Below are 19,865 nucleotides of genomic sequence, written 5' to 3' on the forward strand. Positions count from 1 at the left end.
CCCCTAAATGCAGACAATTGGGTATAGTTTATTAGAGAACATCATTTGGAAAACTGTGATGTAGTTATCACATTGCCATAAGTTGAGTTGAATTTATGAAACTGAAATCAGGACATGAAAAGCCATCAATTGCATATATTTTTAAATCTAATTAGTGAAAGAGCGAGTTTCATTCCTTTGTTCTATTCATATCTTCCAATTACGGGGTTACGATACTGATCCAATGTTTGGGTGCTCGATTAAAATGCCAATATGGAAGCTCTTGTATTCCAGCATTTGTTGATATGGGTGTAATCCAAGGGGTTTCCTATTTATCTAATGGGTGAGGTAGGACAAAACAATTCCCTACGTGGCAGAGAGAGTATGGATTCTTCTCTAAATGTGAATGTATGGTTAAGGGTTCTTCATTTTTTATTTATATATTTATTTTGTTAAGAAAAAGGGGTCCTGCATCATCTTGAATCAAATATCTGCCACATGAAAGATCCGATGTTCAAATTTGTGGTTGGATTGACCTTAATGTCCTTTACTCACATGATAAGCTTCAGCCTAAATCAAATTAACCATCAGGAAAAATAATCATATTACAAAGGGGATGTGAAATTGTACATGGACATACATACCTTAGGGCTATGTCATTATAAGGAAACGTATATTATTGGGTTTTTTAGGCTGAAATGTGACATGTGGTTCATTTAGGTTTTTAGCCCATCTATCCAACAGTCAAGATTGTTGATGTTATCCATACTATCCCCGAAGTAGCAGAAAGTTTTCAATTTTGTAGCAAAAATTTGGAAATTGTTAAGAATTAAATGTTTGGGAAGAGTGAACAACTAACAAAAAAGAGGAAAAAATCTTATGCATGATGGACGATATGATAGATTAAGTTGGATCATCAAATTTGGCATATAGTTATCTTGAGATTAACATATCTATCCAATGAACATTAAGAAGAGGAAATTCAGTAGAATGATGCAGCATATGAGATGCTCACTTTCCTAGTTTGGTTATGTCGCTAGTTGCATGACAAGTTAATGTACAAGATTAGAATTAAATAGAGGAAAGGAAATAAATTACATGAAATAAAAAATTATTGAGGAAAAAATAGTGGACTGAAAATACAAGAGACAAATTCAAATAGGATAAAGTTTTCCTTCTAGTGGCTAAATGATGAGATGATCCAGATGTGACCCCTATCATTCACCACCTCTCCCCCTATTGTGTACATGCTTGTGATTCCATTCACTACAGCCTTAAGAAAATTTAGTCCATTCAAATATATGATTAAATTTGAGTAGGTGAGTTTGTTCCCACGGGGTCCCTTTTTTGGTCTCATTCTGATTATTATGCTTGGTTAAATCTAGACCGGTACCCAAAGATTAAAGTATCGGTATCGGTCACTATATCGATCGACCAAAATTAAGATATGTATCGGAGGGTATCGTATCGTATCGGAGATACACTAAGATACGCTAAAGATACACACATAAATGGATAGGAAATATTTTTTTAAACACTTTTGCATAAAGAATTTGTTAAAAAAAACTATTGATAACATGTATTATGCATAAACACTAAATTGAGGGTATCGTACTAAGAATTCAAGGTCTGTAGTTGTCCCATAAATGTAAAATCCTTGTTCCCAACCTTGATTTCCACTTTAGTTAGAGAGAAATATGGCTAACAGCAACTTTGGAACAAAAACCCTTCAAAAAATCGTTTTTTTCTGAAAAATTACCCATATTGGCCATTTTATGATCGTGGCGCCGATACGTATCGATACTCACCGATACGTACTGATATATATATATATCGATACTCATCGATACGTGCTGATATATACCAATACGTATCGATCGATACATACCGATACGTACCAATACATACCGAAACGTAGATTTTACCTCAATTTTATATTTTTCATAGAGTCGTATCGAGGCATGTCGTATCGTATCGATGTGTATTAGTGGTGTATTGATGCATATCGGTATGTATTGTAGGATATATATCGATACGAAATGATATAAAAAATTCAATGTATCGTATCGGTGTGTATCGTATCGATCGACTAAATTTAAGATACGTATCGGAAGGTATCGTATCGATATCGGAGATACTTAAAACCATGCCGGTACCTTTCCTTGTGATTATTCTTGGGATTAGTAACTATGGCAAATGAAGACTCTGGGACTTCAACCCTTCAGTGGGTGGGACTCATGGTTCTAATGTCAATTACCCAACCTTTCCTATAGCTCCATTAAGTTGGATGGGACAACTATTTGATTTTGTCCCTCTCCTACTACATGTCTATTGTTGGTCGTGGCTATGCCGGCTATCTTAGAGGTATTTTTGTTCGCCCTACTACTATTGGTGCCACTCAGGAAAAGTTGGACACTGCCACATGGTAATATCTTACCTTATCAATTCTATGACCCCCTCTACTATTAGGGGCTATTTATTGTTTAATGTTGTTGCCCACATTTGAAAGGTTGTTAAGGGAATGTATTCTTAAGTGGATGTTATTGCCCACTGCTTTGAATTGAGGGGAAAAAAAAAATTATAGGGGCTACCAAGAAGGAACTCACAGTATCCCAATACTATTTTGAACTGTATGGTATGTAGAATGAAATTGACTATTATGAGACTATCAGCATGTGTGTGATGTTGATGTTGTAGGATTTAAGTAGTGTGAGGAGATGCTTCGTGTCTATGATGTTTTGGCAGGTTTTAATGTGCATAGAGTACGATTAGATCGAGACAAATTTGCTCAATCATGATCCCTTCCCTAGTCTCAAACACGCTTTTTCTCTAATCATGTAGAAAAAAATCATCGATTTAAGATTCTCTAGCCTGTATTTCAGGATTGCTCTGGCTTACTCTGTGCACAAAGTTCTATTGGTTCCGGTGCTAGGCCCACTGCTCCTCCCTCCACTGACAAATCAACTGTCAAATATAACTATTGTGACAAGGAATGCCACAGTAGGGAGACTTGTTGGAAACTCCAAGGGCAACCTGCAAATATATGTGGCTGTAATCAAGGTCGTGGAAAGTCCTACTAATAACACTGATTATTCAGGTGCCACAAATTCCTCCTCTAACAGATGACTATGTTATGTCGTATAATGTCTCATATGGGATCCTCCTATTGCTACTACTGCCTTTTCTCATGTAGGCACTGTTGCCTCTCACTTTGCCTATTTAGGTACTACCTTTTGTGGTCATAGTGCATCTGTTGCATCCCAGTATTGGATACTTGATCACTCCAAGGCTATTGATCACATAATCGGGTTGCCCACTTTTTTTCTATACATATTGGCCTTCTCCCTACACCCACTGATGCCTTCCCATTAAAACCTCAAACACCTGCTCCACCCCCCCCCCAAAAATAAAGTAAATAAATAAAATTATTTTCAGGCTTCACACTGACCCTACTGTCGTCGTTTGCTATTGCACTATATATGGGTTTAGGCAAGGCGCTGATTTTTGGAGTGCCTTGAGTAGTAAGGGACATCTCTACCCTTAACCTCTTTATTTTATTTTGGACTATTTTTATTTTCTTTAACCCTGGGAAGTTTGAACATGTAGCTGCTTTTGACTACTCTATTTTTGTCTCTGTTCTTGGTGTGCGCATGCTATGCTATAGGTGGGTAGTATCATATATGTTTTGCAGGCATATTGTGTCGACTAGTTGCATGTTTGATTCTTAGTACTAATTATTCTAGTATCTAAATATATCTATATTTGCATCTCTACTACTGGTGCGTTAGGTAAACAATCGGCATCGTATCTATTTATACATAGTCAATCATTCTTGCACGGATCCTATTTCTATTTTAATACATCTCTTTTAACCGCTTAATTCTATTACATGCCTTGTGGGCCTAATCCTGGGGGTAAGCGTAGATTTAGATTTGCATCATGGAACATTGGATCTTTAACGGGTAAGAGTATGGAGTCAATTGATGTTATGCGGAAAAGAAGGATTAATGTTGCATGTATTCAAGGAACGAGATGGAAAGGTAGTAAAGCTAAAGGGTTGGATGACTTCAAGCTATGATACTTGGGAAATGGAAGTGGGAGGGGGGGAGTGGGCATAGCAGTTGCCAAAGACCTTAAAGATGACGTTGTGGATGTTAAGAGACTTGGAGATCGGATCATCGCCATTAAACTGGTGCTTGGTGATGAGATTGTTGACATAGTTTGTACTTACGGTCTCAGTCCGAGGGAGAAAGTTATTATTGGTGGAGACCGTAATGGTCATGTGGGTAAGGACCATAGAGGCTACAAAGAGGTGCATAGAAGATACGGAGTTGGGGAGAGGAACACGGAGAGGACCTCCGTGTTAGACCTTGCTATAGCATATGACCTCTGCATTGCAAATATATTTAAAAAGAAAAAGAAAAGAAACACAGTTAGTCACTTATAAGAGTGGAGTGCATGCAGAAATGAGAATGTTGAGAGGTATGTATGGCAAGACAAAGATATATAGGGTACGGAATGAGAATATTAGAAATGAGGTGGGGGTTGCACCGATCCAAGACAAACTCCACGAGAGCTGATTGAGGTGGTATGGTCATATCCAACGGAGACCTATGGAGGCCTCAGTACGGAAGATTGACTAAATTGTTGTAACCCGGCAGTCACTGAGAGGGGGGGTGAATCAGTGAGTGCAATTCTGATACCTAAAAACCTGTCCGATGTCTGGCCAAGAAGAACCTGATATACCTGTCCCTGTTTACACACAGTCGTATGCACACTCAGCTTCTCATAGACACTTCCAAGTATGCACACCCATTCCACATTCCACGCACTTCAATATCAAATGCAAACAACAAGCACCCACAACACAGGGTTTTTACGAGGTTCGGCAATTTGCCTACATCCCCGGAGTAGTGCCTGTAAAGGCTTCGTACCTACTCAATGCACTACTTTTGACTGCACCCACAGTCGGGAGCACCCACACCCAATTTTCTCAAGCCGAAGCTGAGATGGCACTCGTAGTGCCGATACAATGTGTAGCACCCACTACACGGGAGCACCCACTCCCGGTGCTTAGCACCCACTAAGCACACAATAAATAATACAATTAAATTGGGCTTATATCAATGCCCTACAGTCAAGCTCTGCCTAGCATATGCATCCACAACTAGCTAGCATGCTTACAGTTCATCCACAACTAACCTAGCATGTATACATTCATCCACAACTAACCCTAACATACATACATACATGTAATGTAAAATCCAAGGTTAGAAAATCTCACAACCGATTGCCTGGGATGACTGGAAACTTGTACTGACAAGTTTGGTGCTCACACCTTCTCTCTCCTTGGCTTCTTGCTCTTCAAAGCAAACACATCCTTGCTTTCTTCTCTTCTTCCTTGGCTTTGAGTTAATGTACCATTAACACACTTCAACCACCTCTTTTACCTTCTTTAATGGCCTAAGAACATTTATCATCAAGAATGTATGTTCATTCAAGGACCAACAAAGAGGGGGAAGCTTCTCCTACCAAAACCGTAGCTTTCTTTCACTCAAAACCCATTTTTCTTGCTTCCATGGTGTAGGGCTTGAAAAAACAAAGAAGCTGCAACTTGGTTCACCCAAATCCGACTTAAAATGAGGGAGATATGACCTTTTGAAGTTGGAGCAATGAGATAGCCCGAAATGGAATCTTCGTACGGGTGGCGTAGGCTACACCGGCGGCGCGCGCAACAGGGGCGAAATCTGACCGTAGATCTCATATAAGAGATCTTATAATCCAAGCCGTCCGATTAAACCAACGGACAACAGATCCAAACCGTTAGATTTGAATCTCGATGATGTCATCATGACGTAGGCACTGACATCGTCAGAAGTGTTGTCGATCTATGATTGGTTGCTTTTCCGGATTTTAAGGGAGTTTGTCTCCCATTCACAAAAGTGAAAATGCATATTGACCGTTGGATCCGAATCTTCCATAATGGCTTTAATCAGATTTCATGAGATCATTAAGATCATAATCTTTTTTATACCTTCTATACACGCGCGAAACACAATAACATACCTTGATATAGTGTAGCGCCAGTGCATCAAGAATTATGCATCTAACCAGTCAAATCCCACGCGCAAGCATCTATCTCGTCCATATCACACCAAAATCTCAGCAGCCTTTGGATGGGCATCAAGCCTACGTGGTCGAATCTTGGCCGTCCATTTCACTTCCCTTTACTTCTCTTTATTACAATCAAGCCCCTGCCTCCATATGTTTCAGTGCTTAAAGATCCCTTGCAACTCAGACCTTCAAAATATTTAAATTACACAAAAGCCCCTCTAATTTCAAAAATAAATTCCGAAAAATCTACCCAACACCGAGAGCAACTGATGGATTTTCGGTTTGGATTTTCGAACCGATTTTACGGAAACACTTATAACTTTTTCATACGATATCCGATCGAGATGAAACGAAGTGAGTTGGAATCGTAACTGGATGCTCTACGACTTTTCAGAAGATTAAATCATCTGAATCATCCATGTAAAAAGACCAAAATGCCCCTACTCATTTCCAATGACGTATCTTTCTCATACGGAATCGGAATGAGATGAAATTAGAACCGTTGGAAATATTGTATTTTTGTCGTATTGTTACATGTAGAACGCTTCCTTTAAAAAATTCATCTTCAATGCCGAAACTGCCCTTGACTGCCATAAATGCCGTAACTTCTTCATACAGTATCGGAATGTGACGAAATCAAATGCACTGGACTAGGAAAATTACAATCTATCTTTTTCATGAAGAACCGATCTTCCAAAAATGTCATTTTCATTGCCGAAAATGCCCTCGATCGTAAATAGACCAATTTTGCCAGTTTTGACCCAGAAACCCGCACCACCTATTAATGATGTATTAAACCACTCCATGCATACCAAGCTGCTCTGTTATCTCATCGGTGACACTGGATACTGTCATGTCATCATTTTCATCCACGTCACCCAAACTGGCCACGTCATCACCGCCACATGGCCGAGTTGCCAACAAGGACAACCATAAAACAACATAGATTTGTTGGGAATGAGCTAGAAAAGGTAAGGGCAGGCCTAAGATGACTATTAACGAAGTGGTCCGAAAAGATATGCAATTAGTAGGGCTCGACCCTAGTATGGCTTCGAATAGAGTTTTGTGGAGGACAAAAACCCGCGTTGCTAACCCCATATAAGGGATGTTTTCATGATGCATATCTTTTTTCTGCGATACCCTCTTAACTTATCCCCACGTTTCTCTTTTTAACTTATCATGTATACTTCCTTACTTTCTATTTTCCTGCATTGGATTCATATAGCCGACCCCATTCAGTTGGGATAAGGTTATTGGTTGTTGTTGTTGTTGTTGTTGTATTGCCCTTCCTTAAGGTAACACTAACTAAGGTTTGCATTGCTGATGGTTCCCTTTCTTCTATTGCTAGAATGGGTTCCGTTAGATGCTCACCTATTATGTCTCTTTCCTTTGTCTTATATGTTCCTCAAATCTCTACTAATTTATTATCAATTCATAGTATTACTAAAGATTTAACTATAAGGTACCTTCTTTCCTACTCATTGTTTGTTTTAAGACTTGGTGACGTGGGCAAGAATTGGCAATGATAGAATGGAAGGTGGTCTCTATTACCTGGACATTGGACCTCCACGGGCACTTCACACATCTTTTGATCTAACATCTCGGAGCTCCTTAGTTTTGCATTGTCATCTAAGACACCCCTATGTGACACTTTATCTAGATTATTTCATGCTTTAGTTAAACATTGTACTTAAGCCTAGTTTCCTTGTGATGCTAGTAAAAAAAAACTTGGAATATTTTTATCTTATTTTTTATAATAGCAGTATTATTCCCTATGCTTTAATTCATTCTACCATTTGGGGCCTGCTATTTGTATCTCTGTATATGGATAGATGGTTTATCACTTTTATTGATTATAATACTTGTGCTACTTGCATTTATTGCATCATAAGAGTGAGGTGTTTAAGTGCTTCTGAGAATTCCATTACATGGTGAGGACTCTTTAATGCTAATAAAGGTTAGAAACTTGCTACTGATAATGGAATATATGGATGGTTCCTTTCGGTCCTATTTGGTTGATCATAGGATCATCAATCAAACTAATTGTATGGTTACCCCAGAGTAGAATGGGGTGGCAAAGCATAAAAATAGATACTTGCTCGAGGTTGGTCACTCCTTGATATTTGAAATGCAGGTGCCTGCCCTTATTGGAGTGAAGTTGTCTTTACTGCTTCCTATCTCATTAATAAGATGCCCTCACGTATGTTGGAGATGATTCGGTGTCATGTTAATATGTTATCTGGTTCATGCACCTTTGTTGTTCCACCTGAGGTATTTTACAAGAGTCTTTGGATGAAGAGATTATCTCCTCACCTTGGTGGTGGAAAAACTATCCCCCTTTATAAATTATTAAAGAGAGGGTTTTATACATTTGGATTTCTTGACTTGATTTGTCCGATGAGAAATGTGAAACGAAAGAAGGATCCTCCTACTGGGAATTAGATCCTACTCTTTATCCCCCCTCCCCTCTTCACAAAAAAATGGAGAAATGAATTGATCAATTCATCGGATCCTAGGTCGGGACTGATGGGGCTCGAACCTATAGCTTCCGCCTTGATAGGGCGATGCTCTGACTGATTAAACTACGATCCCAGAAAATTAGGTGACACATGAGTGCATTTTTGCACCAATGGGAGGAGAGATCCAATAAGAGTGGACATTTATTGAGAAAAAAGAATGTGGGACTCATGGGTGAGATGTGATGGTATCATGCACTTTTTTTTTTCTATTATTAAAATATTAAAAATAATTAAAAATAATAAGAAAAATAAATCACTGGAAAGAAATCCAAACCAAAGCAAAGTTTACAATTATCATCCAAAAAATGTAGGGTGGTGAATTGGTGATGGATTATCATCCCAACCCCGCTCCCCACCCACCAGCACCCCAAAGAAACCGAAAACAAAATAAAATAAAATAAAAATTGTAAGGTGGAATATAAAGGATAAATCATGATTGGGCCACAGCCTCAGCATTGAGAGCCACCTGAAAAAATGGGGTCCATAGCTAGATAGCCAGCAAATGTATTTTCCAAATATAATTTGTGATTTGATGGTCAAAAATCAACCCCATCTAGATGTGGGGTGCCTGCCGTTGTGTGTGAATGTGAAGGAACCCAACTGCCAATGAAAGGGTCAAACCATCACCCACGGTTTCAGGTGAACTTCACAATCCTAAATCAATCCCTTACTCCCCAAATGGGTAAAACACTAAAAAAACAAAGAAAACAATGGGAAGAGAAAGATATAGAAGAAGGTTGAGGCAAAGTATGCAAACACCAGAGAAGGAGAGGAACGACTTTCCTCTCTCTTGGGTATCTCTCTCAATAACAGAAAAAGAATATTCAAGAATTTTCACTGATCAATCAATACTATATAAATAAAACCCTTTTTCTTTTATTTCTGCTCCTCCTTGTTCCTGAAGGTGTTTGCCTCTCCTTGAGGCACCAAAGTTTTCTTTCTTCTTCTTCTTCTTCTTCTCATCTCTCCATTTTCGTGATTATTATGAGCAATATCCGTGCGAATTCATCTCCTGAATTACTCCGTCCATCAGCTCCTATCATTTGCCACGAAGATCACGCTTTAGAAGGTAAATTCATCTATCTATGATATTGTGATTCGTAATTTTGAATATCAATTTCTCTCTGTATCTTTCAATCTCTATATAGAGTCTTGATAGATCTTCTCTTCACATGGGATTTCATCGTCCATTAGGTATTAAATCAAAATTCAATAGTATATTAAGGCACCGTTTGACAACGTTTCATTTCTATGTTTTCTTGTTCCCATAAACGGAGAAACAGTCTAAAAAGCGTTTGATAAAACTATTTCGTTTCCTCCGTTTCTAGAAACATAAATCAAAATTTATGCTTATTTACAATTCTAGAAACGACTTTAACAAAACAAGCGTTTCTAAAAACGAATTTGAGAGAAAAAAAAACAAGTTGTTGTGTCTAATTAATCTCTCAACTATTTAAACCTAAAAATAGGCAACCGATCCCTCTCTCCCTTTTAGGCATCCGATGATACTAGTGGATTTTTTAGTGACATTATCTCTGCAAAAAACGTTTTAAGAAATAGGTTTATTAAATACCAAAAAATCTATTTTTGTTTCAAAAAAAGTGAAAAGCAATTTCTGCTATTTCTAGACACAGAACTACAGAAACATTATCAAGCGATGCCTAAATGCTCTAACTCATGGTTTAAATACCCTTTGAACAGTGAGATCCATATGAGGAGTTGGTCCATACTCCCCACTACTTATGTCCTTTACCCAAGTTTTTTCTTTTTTCGGAAATTATTGTGTTTGTTAGGTGTTGCAACAAATATAAAGCTGCTACTGAAACTATTCCAAGATCATAATGAGGTGGGTCATAAAGATGATGGCCGGAGAATGCAAAGAGTTGCAGGGATGATGTCCATCCTTGATGATATTAAACATCGGATCCAGAAATCTGAGTCTTTTGGAAAGAAAAGGGCAGCTGAATTGCGGCGGTGCAGTACTGACATTCGCCGGAACGAGACTCATGAGTTCAAGTCTAACCATATACCAAAGGATCACAAGAGGCAAGCACCACCGGAACCGATAACCAACGAGGAACAAAAGCTAAGGAAAGAGCTCAATGCAAGCTTGGCAGCTCGAAAGAGCCTTGAAATGATGTTCTCAAGCTTGGGGAAGGAGAAAGAGATCATTGCTGCTGAATTAGCTAGAAAGGTTCAAGAATTGAATGATACTGAAGAACACCTTAATGATGTTAAAGCACAGAATGAGAAGTTGTTAGCAAAGGTGAAGTTTTGTGCTACCGAACATAAGGAGAGAAGTAGTGAAGCTCTCCAAGAGAGAAACAAAATGCTTTCAGAGAAACTCCTCAAGTCCCTTGATGGGTATCGATCATTGAAGAGGAAATTAAAGGATGCACAAGAGGAGAATACAACAATTTATACAAAGATGGCTGAGATGGGTGGAGATGTTAGAGCTGGGCTTAAGAAGATTCATGAGTTTCAAGAGAGGATCTCTGAAGAGAAGGAAGAAGCAATGGAGATTGAGGAGGAGGTATCTGCATTGGAACATATGTTACAATGTTTTGAGTTGAAGATTTCAAACGATAATTGGGAGAAGAGAAGGGAATGTGTTAAACCGAAAGCCGAAATTAATGTCGGAAATCCTTCAGTCGTTCTTGCCTGAGCAAGCGGTGTGAAAATCGTCTGCAGCCACTGCACCGCTGCAGTGAACATCGGGTGGCTGAGAGTTCCTTGGAGTATTGCCCTGATTCTCTCAGCCGTTCGATACTTATCGCACCTCACCACTGCAGAGGATGTGGATTCGAACAAGCGAGCAAGGAGCTGTAGTGATTCTAGTATAGTGCATTATCTCCCATGTGCCTTGTTATCCCGGATCAGGATTTCTTGTTTGATCCGTCAAGGCCAAACAAAACACAATAGTTTTGCTGTTTGGGAGTACTATTATTTGTAATGTATCGAATTAACAGTTTAACCTATATGGTTTTACTTTTCTCTCTCTTTCTCCCTCCAAAAGATTGTTGGGATGCGTGGCCTCTACATCAATGCGAGCTAATGAGAGCGTATAAAACATATCAATATTAATGAGATTTTTTTTTCATAAGAAATGAGATAGTAATTTTACATATCCTTATATCAAGGTGCAGGGACCATGTGAACAGGTAGCATTTTTTTTCAGTAACTTCAATTAACTTTAGGGTAATTTACAATGCCACCCCCTGGAGAATGCCAGTATTATTGGAACACCCCCTCTCTTTTCCCAAATTAGACTTAGATCCCCTATCGTTAGTCTACGTTAAAGAATATACCTTATATGCTGATGTCAACTATTATATTTTATTTTAAATACCAAAATGCCCTTACTAAATGTAAAATACCTAAAATGTCTATGTAATAAGTCCCTCTAGGAACTTGCGACGAGGAGGTGACCCATGATGGTGGCATCGTTGGAGAGGCTGACGGTGACAATGAAGGCATGGGCATGTTTGTTTCCAGCACCGACAACAACGGCAGTAGCGATGGACGGCGACAACAGGCTCGTGGCAACTAGCAGCAGACTTAATCAAGTCTCGATTTGTTTAATCCAAGCAAGATTTTTTTTGTTCTGCAGCAGTTATTCTTTGTGGATCTGCCTTAAAATGTTCAAATCGGTGATTTATTAGGGCAATTCTCTGGGGCAATTCTCTACTCGAGGAAGTAGAGATATACCCTCAGAACCAGAAAATCGACATGACAAAAAAGGAAATCAGAATCTCTCACTTCTCACATCTGAGTGAGAGGTGTCCACCACTCGCAGTTCTTCATACTATTGCTGGAGTCGTGAGTGCTATCGAGTGAGAAATTTGCACACCTCTTGTTTAAGAGAGAACAAGGTACAACCAAACTCAAAGCGAAAATCAGCTCATCGGAAGAAACTCGCAGTAACAAACCCGAGAGGATTTTGAACTTCACTGGAACTGTAAACCCTCAAATTAACATATGAGTTCTGACAGTTCTAGTGAATTAAGAAGTTGCTTCTGGATTAGCTGTATCAGAAGAAACTCATTGTAATTTAACTCTTTCAATCGGCGTCTGGATTTATCGGTGTTTGTATAAAATCGAGGGTTTCTTTACGGTGGGAAATATGTTGGATCCTCTTGGTGTATGCGGATTTCATCAGTGCAGACCTTCAATTTTCATACCTGAGTTCTTTGGTATGGACACAATTGATAATCAGTTTCACTTCACCAAATATGCAGATTTCATCCGTGCGGCACTGGAATATCTCTGAATTTGAGTTGCAATCAGTTCTCCGGTGAAATCCCACCTGAGTTCTTTGGTCTTGACAAGCTCGACATTCTAGACTTTTTTTTTTTAAAACACCCAAGTTGGCCTCACGGTTCAGACTTCTGTGAGAGAGAGAGAGAGACTCCACTGGAGAAGAAGCTAGAACCACCGACAGTAGCTGCTATTGCGAACGGTCAGTGCGAAGTAACTTAGGTAAAATATGTTTTATTATTTATTTTAATTAAAAAGGTAAAAATGTCATTTTAAATCATTACTTAATGGATACTGACGGTAGAAGGTCTGAGTCTAATTTGGTGAAAGAGAATGAATGTTCCTATAATATTGACTTTCTCTAATAGTGGCGCTATAAATTACCCTTAACTTTATTACATTATTTTAAATAATATTAAGATGCAACTGACAGCAGAGTTGGTGTCATTGAGCTGAGCATCAAATCCCAAATTATTATTTTTTTTGCCAATTGATAGTGAGTGGATCCATGTGATAACATACACCACCAATCACAAATCTCATTGGTCAAACCCCAACTCCAAACAAGTACAAGATTTGATTATGAAGTAAAGATAAAGTCTCTTAATATATTTTTACCAAAAAAAAAAAAGAAAGTCTCCTAATATTAAAAAAAATAAATATCATTCAATGTCATTTTATATTTATTTTTTCATAACGAATGTTATTTCATATTCACAACACTCATAGTGAGGTAGGGGTGTCAATCCCAAGCAAGCATCGGTTGGATCGATTGGGTCCGATTGTTTAAAGACCGATTCGATTTGCATCGATATGATTATTAAACGTGTTGGATCTAAGTCTGGCCCATTTATAAATAGGTAATATACGGTGCAAGGGCTAAGCCCGATGGGCCTCCTGAACAACCTGACCCTTTAATAAGCCCAACTCGGATAGACAAGTTTTGCCTGACCATTTATATATATATTTTGATTTTTTTTTTTTTTTATAGAATAGGGTATATATTGATATTCTTATCAATATTGAATGTAATTAAATGTAATATCTTTTCAAATTTGTTGATGATTTAACAAAATAGATTAAAATATCTTAAATCTAAGAAAATTAAAGACCATTTAAGGCTTTATGGTACATTACCCTGATTATGGTCCAATTAGCCCGATTAAGAGAAGCCCGATTAAAGCTCGAAACCCAATCAAACCCGACACAAGACCGATCGAAAATGACTTATTCCTTAAATAGGTAGGTCATGATCCGAAGACATAGACTCAACCGAGACCGACCCAACCCAACTGATTGACATCCCTGATGCTATGTAGTGTGTACTCTAATTTTGAAGCTTAAAAAGAACATGTATATCCCCACCAGCACAAAAGGAAAACCATATGAGCAAACCTATATGCTTTCGTAAACAAGATCACCGGTATGCTTTCTCATTCAGCAAGTCCCTTCCAATCCACTTTGGAGTTGGCTCGTCTCCAATTCTTTACCAACTCCTTAGTTACAAGTGCAACACATGTTCTATTCCAATCTAACGCCTGTGGATCAAACCACTTTTTCAAAGCACTTTTCCCCTCAAACAACCATTTCAAAAATTCGAATGCCTCTGGCTTCTTCCTTCTCATTCCTCTTCTCCACCTTCCCTCTTCTACCCCATTGCCTGTGAACTCCATCCCTGCTTCTTCTTGCAATCATCGTCCATTTGCACCCCACCCTAGATTCTTAGCTCCTATTAACACCTATGCTGTGAGAACCAAATTGGAACTCAGACCTGGTTCTCCCTCTTCCGCTGCCGGGTTAATTTTAAGTTTTTTTTTTTTTTTCTATAATTGATTGTTTGATATGATTTAAAAAAAAAAAAAAATTATAGGCACAACTCAGGAGTCCCCCACACATACATGACAAAGGGAAAATGTCTCTCCAAAAGACTTGTGCCCTTAAGTAACAAATCCATATATATATATATATATATATATATCCGCACTTCCACTCTTCTACTTCCAATGTGGGACTAAACAACTTGTCCTAAAAGACAAGTCTTTGATTTTTGCTTTTGTGTTTTTAAAATTTTTCATTTAAAAACTTCACTCCAACACTTTTGAGCTCAAGACCCAAAGGTTAAAGTGAAAGTAAAAGTGAAAAATAAAACAAGGGGACATGTCACAATTTTGAAATTTTATGCTATAAAATAAATACTTATATTAATACAACAGGAAGGGAAATCCGACAATGAGGTCAGTGTGACAGAAATGAAAAGCCCTATGGTGAATGCTTCCGAAGACGACATGTTGATGATCGCTTTGTGATTTCAAAGTCGACTTGGATGCCGCAGTCCACGAAGTTGATGGAGAATCCCTACTTCCCTAACTTTCTTCTCCCTTCTTCTTCATTTCAAGTTGAACACCTTCTTTCGAGTTGAGATGGAGGAAATGAGGATGAAGGGTAGAATCGGGTCACATCCTGATTTTTTGTTAGCCAAATGGTTGTTTTGGGGGGAAAAAAAAAAAAGAGTTTAAAAAAGGGGTTCGATCCATAGCCGTTGGATTAAGATAGGACACACGTCCCACATAGGCAAGGAAATGGTAGAGAATCGAAGGATGAAGAATGGGAGATGAGCCAAATCCACCACATACGGATATTACTATCCTAGGAGTAGTGAAATGTTATCCTTTAATGCCACATTACAATCCTACATTCTCTCGATTTTGCACCCTCCCACATACCATGATATATATCAGCCACTATAACCATCTAATTGAATGTGCACATCCCCATCCCTTGATTTTCTCCATGGAACATACAAATATATTAACTCGGCTGCTTTTCTTGATTGATTTGATATTTTATTCTTTTTAAGTTACAATTTACAACTACTTAATACACACTATGTAGTTCATTACTTCATTTGGAGGGAAAAAAAAGTAATATATGCTTGAATTGATCAATAATTGAAAATTTATGTGAATTAAGATAATAATATTAGACAAAAATGTTCAAAAAATTTAAATCCAAAATAGTTTGATTAGATATTTTCTTTGTCAGTCACCTAACAATTGCCTTGCTTACACTAAAGATATTAGATCCCATAATTGTATGGCCCTTATTACGAAATTACCAGAAATCTCAAGCACTATCTATCCCCACAAAAGCAAAGCCCACAGAAAAATTACTAGCATATATATATATGTGTGTTTGTGTGTGTGTGTATGTAAAAGCAATCAGAGGGGAGGGACTCTTCCTTCTATCATGAGTCAGGGGTCTGTGGTGCTTATATACTCCACTACTCATTGTTATTTACTGCTTTTATTTTTTTCACAGTTCTTATTAGTTGAATTTTTACCTATTTATGATTAATTAAGTTTTACTAGACAGGAAAGACATTGTGTGCTAGGCTTCACACAGTGTGAGTCCTTGCTGACTTCGGTGATTTGGTAGCACATTTGATACTCAAGTTTTGTATTAGGCAGGAGAAAAAATTCCCCTATCTACCTAAAATGTTTAAAATTTTTCAAATTAATCTTAGTCTAACATGTGGTGAAAACTGTTAAAATTGCTAAACAATGTCAAGTTATTGGTCAACACAAACATGATATGATAAAGAAACCCATAATCTAACTAGAGAGAGGCTTCTCAGCGCATGCCGGGTACTCTATATTCTCTCACATTGATTATTTTAATTTTTATTTTTCTTCCTTAAAAAAAATTATATAATAATCCATGTCATGAGGTGCAGTGTATGCCTTAGATTTAGAGAGCCTTTTCTCATCTAACTATATGACACTGAATAACAAATGGATCATACTTTTTTGCTAGCACAAGGCATCTCAAAACAACATGAAATGACACAAAAAGGACTGAGTTTTCCGGAATCCTTTGACCAAAGGATTCGGAAGGTGTTGAGAGAAAATCCGGGAATATTGGGAGGATATTATCGACTTTATACAGTAGGGGGATAATAATGACCTGAAAAGGTAGATAAATCATATTCTATAGGTTAAGGAAGACTTTCGCCGACACAAAAATGTTAAAACAAGGAGAAAGTTTCTAATAAAAACAAGGGAAAAGGATCAATTGCATTTCCTAGGGATGGGGCGATAATTCGACATGCCCCTATGTCGGACGCAATGGCCACGCAACCAAACAGCTCTCTTTTACCCGAAAAATAAAAAACAAAAAAAGTAGTAAATGGGTCAGATGGTCTTTTCTTGGGTTTTCATTGGTTAAACATGAAAATAAAATATTTGATAGATGCATTCGTATAAACTCAAAGCTATCTTGAACAGGTTTGATTGTAATCACCAATTAAATTGGTTTGAGCTGTGACATGGTATCTATCATAAGTACTAAATAAGTCATATGGAACAATTTTTTTCATGTTCTACATTCCTTTAGATTTGGTAGTAGACCTTCCTACACTGCTTTAATATTTGCCAAGTGGCAGTTTCAATAGAGCCTTAAAAGAGCAAATAATTTTAGGGCCAAGCGTAATTATCTACATGACAAAATAAAACTTTCAAAATACAATAAGAAAATGGAATTGTGAGAATTTATTGTAAACAAACGAATAATCATCCAAATTACAATGAAAAATATATACCATGAATATAAAAGACAGAATTTTGAAAATTGATATCTCACCTTCAAGCTTTGTTTCAATTTAGAAACACATTAGTGTTATACTATAATAATAAAATTTACCAAAAAAAAAAATTACTAAAATAGTAATGGTAGGGTAGTAATGCTATGAATAAGAATTTTTACTTAATTTTGCTTAATATGCTACCACTGGCTGGAGTAGCTCAGTTGGTTAGAGCGTGTGGCTGTTAACCACAAGGTCGAAGGTTCAACCCCTTCCTCTAGCGATTTCCAAATTTGTCAGCTTTTGGATTTTTGTTTTTCAAGTTTGTTTGTCTACTCAAATTCTGCAATAATGAGAATGGAGACTTTTTTTTTTCCCTTAAGTAATTCACTATTTATTACACATGATACACCCCAAGGTTAGACTATACCATGTGTTTTACAAATGCAAAAAAAATGTTTAAAAAAGTGAAAAACTTTATCTGGGGCTTGAAATTTGATTGGTCATGTGGCCATTGTGCCCAAACGTTTTGGGGCTTATGAAATTACAGGTCCTGTAGAATAAAAAATTTGATTCATTTTTTTTTTTCAAACAAAGAAAATATATTACTGAAAACTAGGAATATTACATAGCATATCCAATTTATATATATATATTGTCTTTTCGCTAATGCCTCTCTGGCTAGCAATTTTAGTTTCCCTAGGTAGCTAGTATTAGTTATCTTACAAAATTTGGGGTAAATAGCTTGATTATCAAGTTCTACATCTAATGATATCAAAGTTCTTGGCCATAAATTTAGAATAGTTTTGTATTTTTTCTCTATGGCCCATCCTTTTTCTTTAGCATCACTTCAGTCTGATTCAATCTTCAATTGTCCTGCTCTTGCCTTGGTTAGTGCACATAGCAGTCCTATAGCCACCGCCTCACCATCCTCTCCTGTCAAGCAGTAATTAGATTCCATTAGTGCACATTGTCCATTCATGATAAAACATAAAGCCCATGCACCAAATTTTGATGTTATGTCCCTAACACTAGTAATTATTATGGATGATGTATATGTGGGTGGGGATTCAGGTTTATATGGATGGGATGAGTTTGATATCTCCTATGATATGGTGTTAGCCTTGTGTAATCCAAGGAGATCCAAAATTCAATCTGCTTGATTGTGTGTATGATATCCGATTTTATATCAGAAAAAATAAATCGGTTTCTATGTTTCCAAATATAGTAGCTAGTGATCATGAATATTGTGAAAAACCACCTCAAATCCTAAATTTGATTCATGTTAATGCCTCATGTGTGTGCTTTTTCATTGGCCCCCCTCGGTGCTAAGCCACAAGATCAAGTAGCAATCTCTTGCCTATTTTTATATTGAAAAAATGTTCTCTAAACCTAAGGTATTTCTTGCACCTATATGCATAAATATTTATTACTAGGTTTATCAAGCAAAGAAAAAATAATAATAAATAGGGATGTGAGTAGACATAAGATACGCCTTAGGTTCGGAGGCTTTTCCCACTTAAATTGATCTAAAATCTATCTATACCTAATTTTTAGAGGGTGGACCTCGAGACAACAAAAAGTTTGCTCCATTGCAACTTAATAATCGCAGATTCAAGTTGAGAAACAACCTCTCAACGAAACTGGGGTAAAACTATGTACATTGTGTAAACCACAACCACATATATATTACATTCCATATGTTGGTGATAACCTTAGTAAAAGTAGGGAGTTATTTGGGAAGGGGAGGGGGTGGGGAGGGTTATGCTTTTGAATAAGTCAAGTGGATGATGAATCTATTAAGCTTTTTTAATTATTGAAGGTTGGTTCCCTCGAAGAACCCTATCTCTTCTTATCTTGTTCATTCTACATCAAAATAAGGAAGAACAAGCACATGAGTAAGAGTAGAGAGTTGAGATGATTGACTCAAGAGAAATATCTTGGACCATTGTGAGTCATTCATTCGTTACACTAGATCCACTGACCAAATACGTAACATACACCCTCTCCAAATTTTGCAATAGTAAGAGCCTCATGAACTAACTATGGACTTTTATTTATGCTTATTTTTTGTATATTGCACATAGAACTTATACAAATTAAGCATGTACGAAATAATTTGAGGAAAATTTTTATTTCCTAATTTTATTTGTTTCATGGCTAAGAATATCATCATAAGGTCAATCACTTTTTTGGTTTTTGGTGAAATTGAATATATAATTAATGGAATATATTAATATTGACAATAACTATTTTAGTGTTCACAAATACAGCACCAATCCGTTGTAGTCTAGTTGGTTAGGATACTCGGCTCTCACCCGAGAGACCCAGGTTCAAGTCCCGGCAACGGAATTTTCCTTTTTAATTTTTTTTTTTTTAAATATACTCTTCCAGCGACAAATCAATGCTTCTTTTCA

At 37.2% G+C, this 19,865-nt stretch overlaps 1 protein-coding gene and 2 non-coding genes across 3 annotated transcripts; all 3 read left to right on the top strand.

Annotated features, from left to right (window-relative positions):
- Positions 1 to 9,349: 9,349 nt before the first annotated feature.
- On the top strand, positions 9,350 to 11,613 carry LOC122085092. The gene is made up of 2 exons (XM_042653534.1): positions 9,350 to 9,681; positions 10,406 to 11,613. Exons 1-2 carry the CDS (start codon positions 9,597 to 9,599, stop codon positions 11,275 to 11,277), a joined length of 957 nt encoding a protein of 318 aa, XP_042509468.1. The 5' UTR covers positions 9,350 to 9,596; the 3' UTR covers positions 11,278 to 11,613.
- Positions 11,614 to 17,657: 6,044 nt separating this feature from the next.
- On the top strand, positions 17,658 to 17,731 carry TRNAN-GUU. Its single transcript has one exon. It is a non-coding gene; the product is annotated as a tRNA-Asn (tRNA).
- A 1,996-nt stretch (positions 17,732 to 19,727) lies between these two features.
- TRNAE-CUC lies at positions 19,728 to 19,800 on the top strand. The gene has a single exon. It is a non-coding gene; the product is annotated as a tRNA-Glu (tRNA).
- The last annotated feature ends 65 nt before the right edge of the window (positions 19,801 to 19,865 follow it).

The sequence above is a fragment of the Macadamia integrifolia genome, chromosome 7 (genome assembly GCF_013358625.1).
Source record: "Macadamia integrifolia cultivar HAES 741 chromosome 7, SCU_Mint_v3, whole genome shotgun sequence".
NCBI classification, from domain to species: Eukaryota; Viridiplantae; Streptophyta; class Magnoliopsida; order Proteales; family Proteaceae; genus Macadamia; species Macadamia integrifolia.

Excerpts from the sequence above, each read along its gene's own strand:
- LOC122085092 (XM_042653534.1), top strand. The coding sequence starts at position 9,597 with ATGAGCAATATCCGTGCGAATTCATCTCCTGAATTACTCCGTCCATCA. Across the intron at positions 9,682-10,405 it reads CGAAGATCACGCTTTAGAAG|GTGTTGCAACAAATATAAAG; the intron begins GTAAATTCATCT and ends TGTGTTTGTTAG.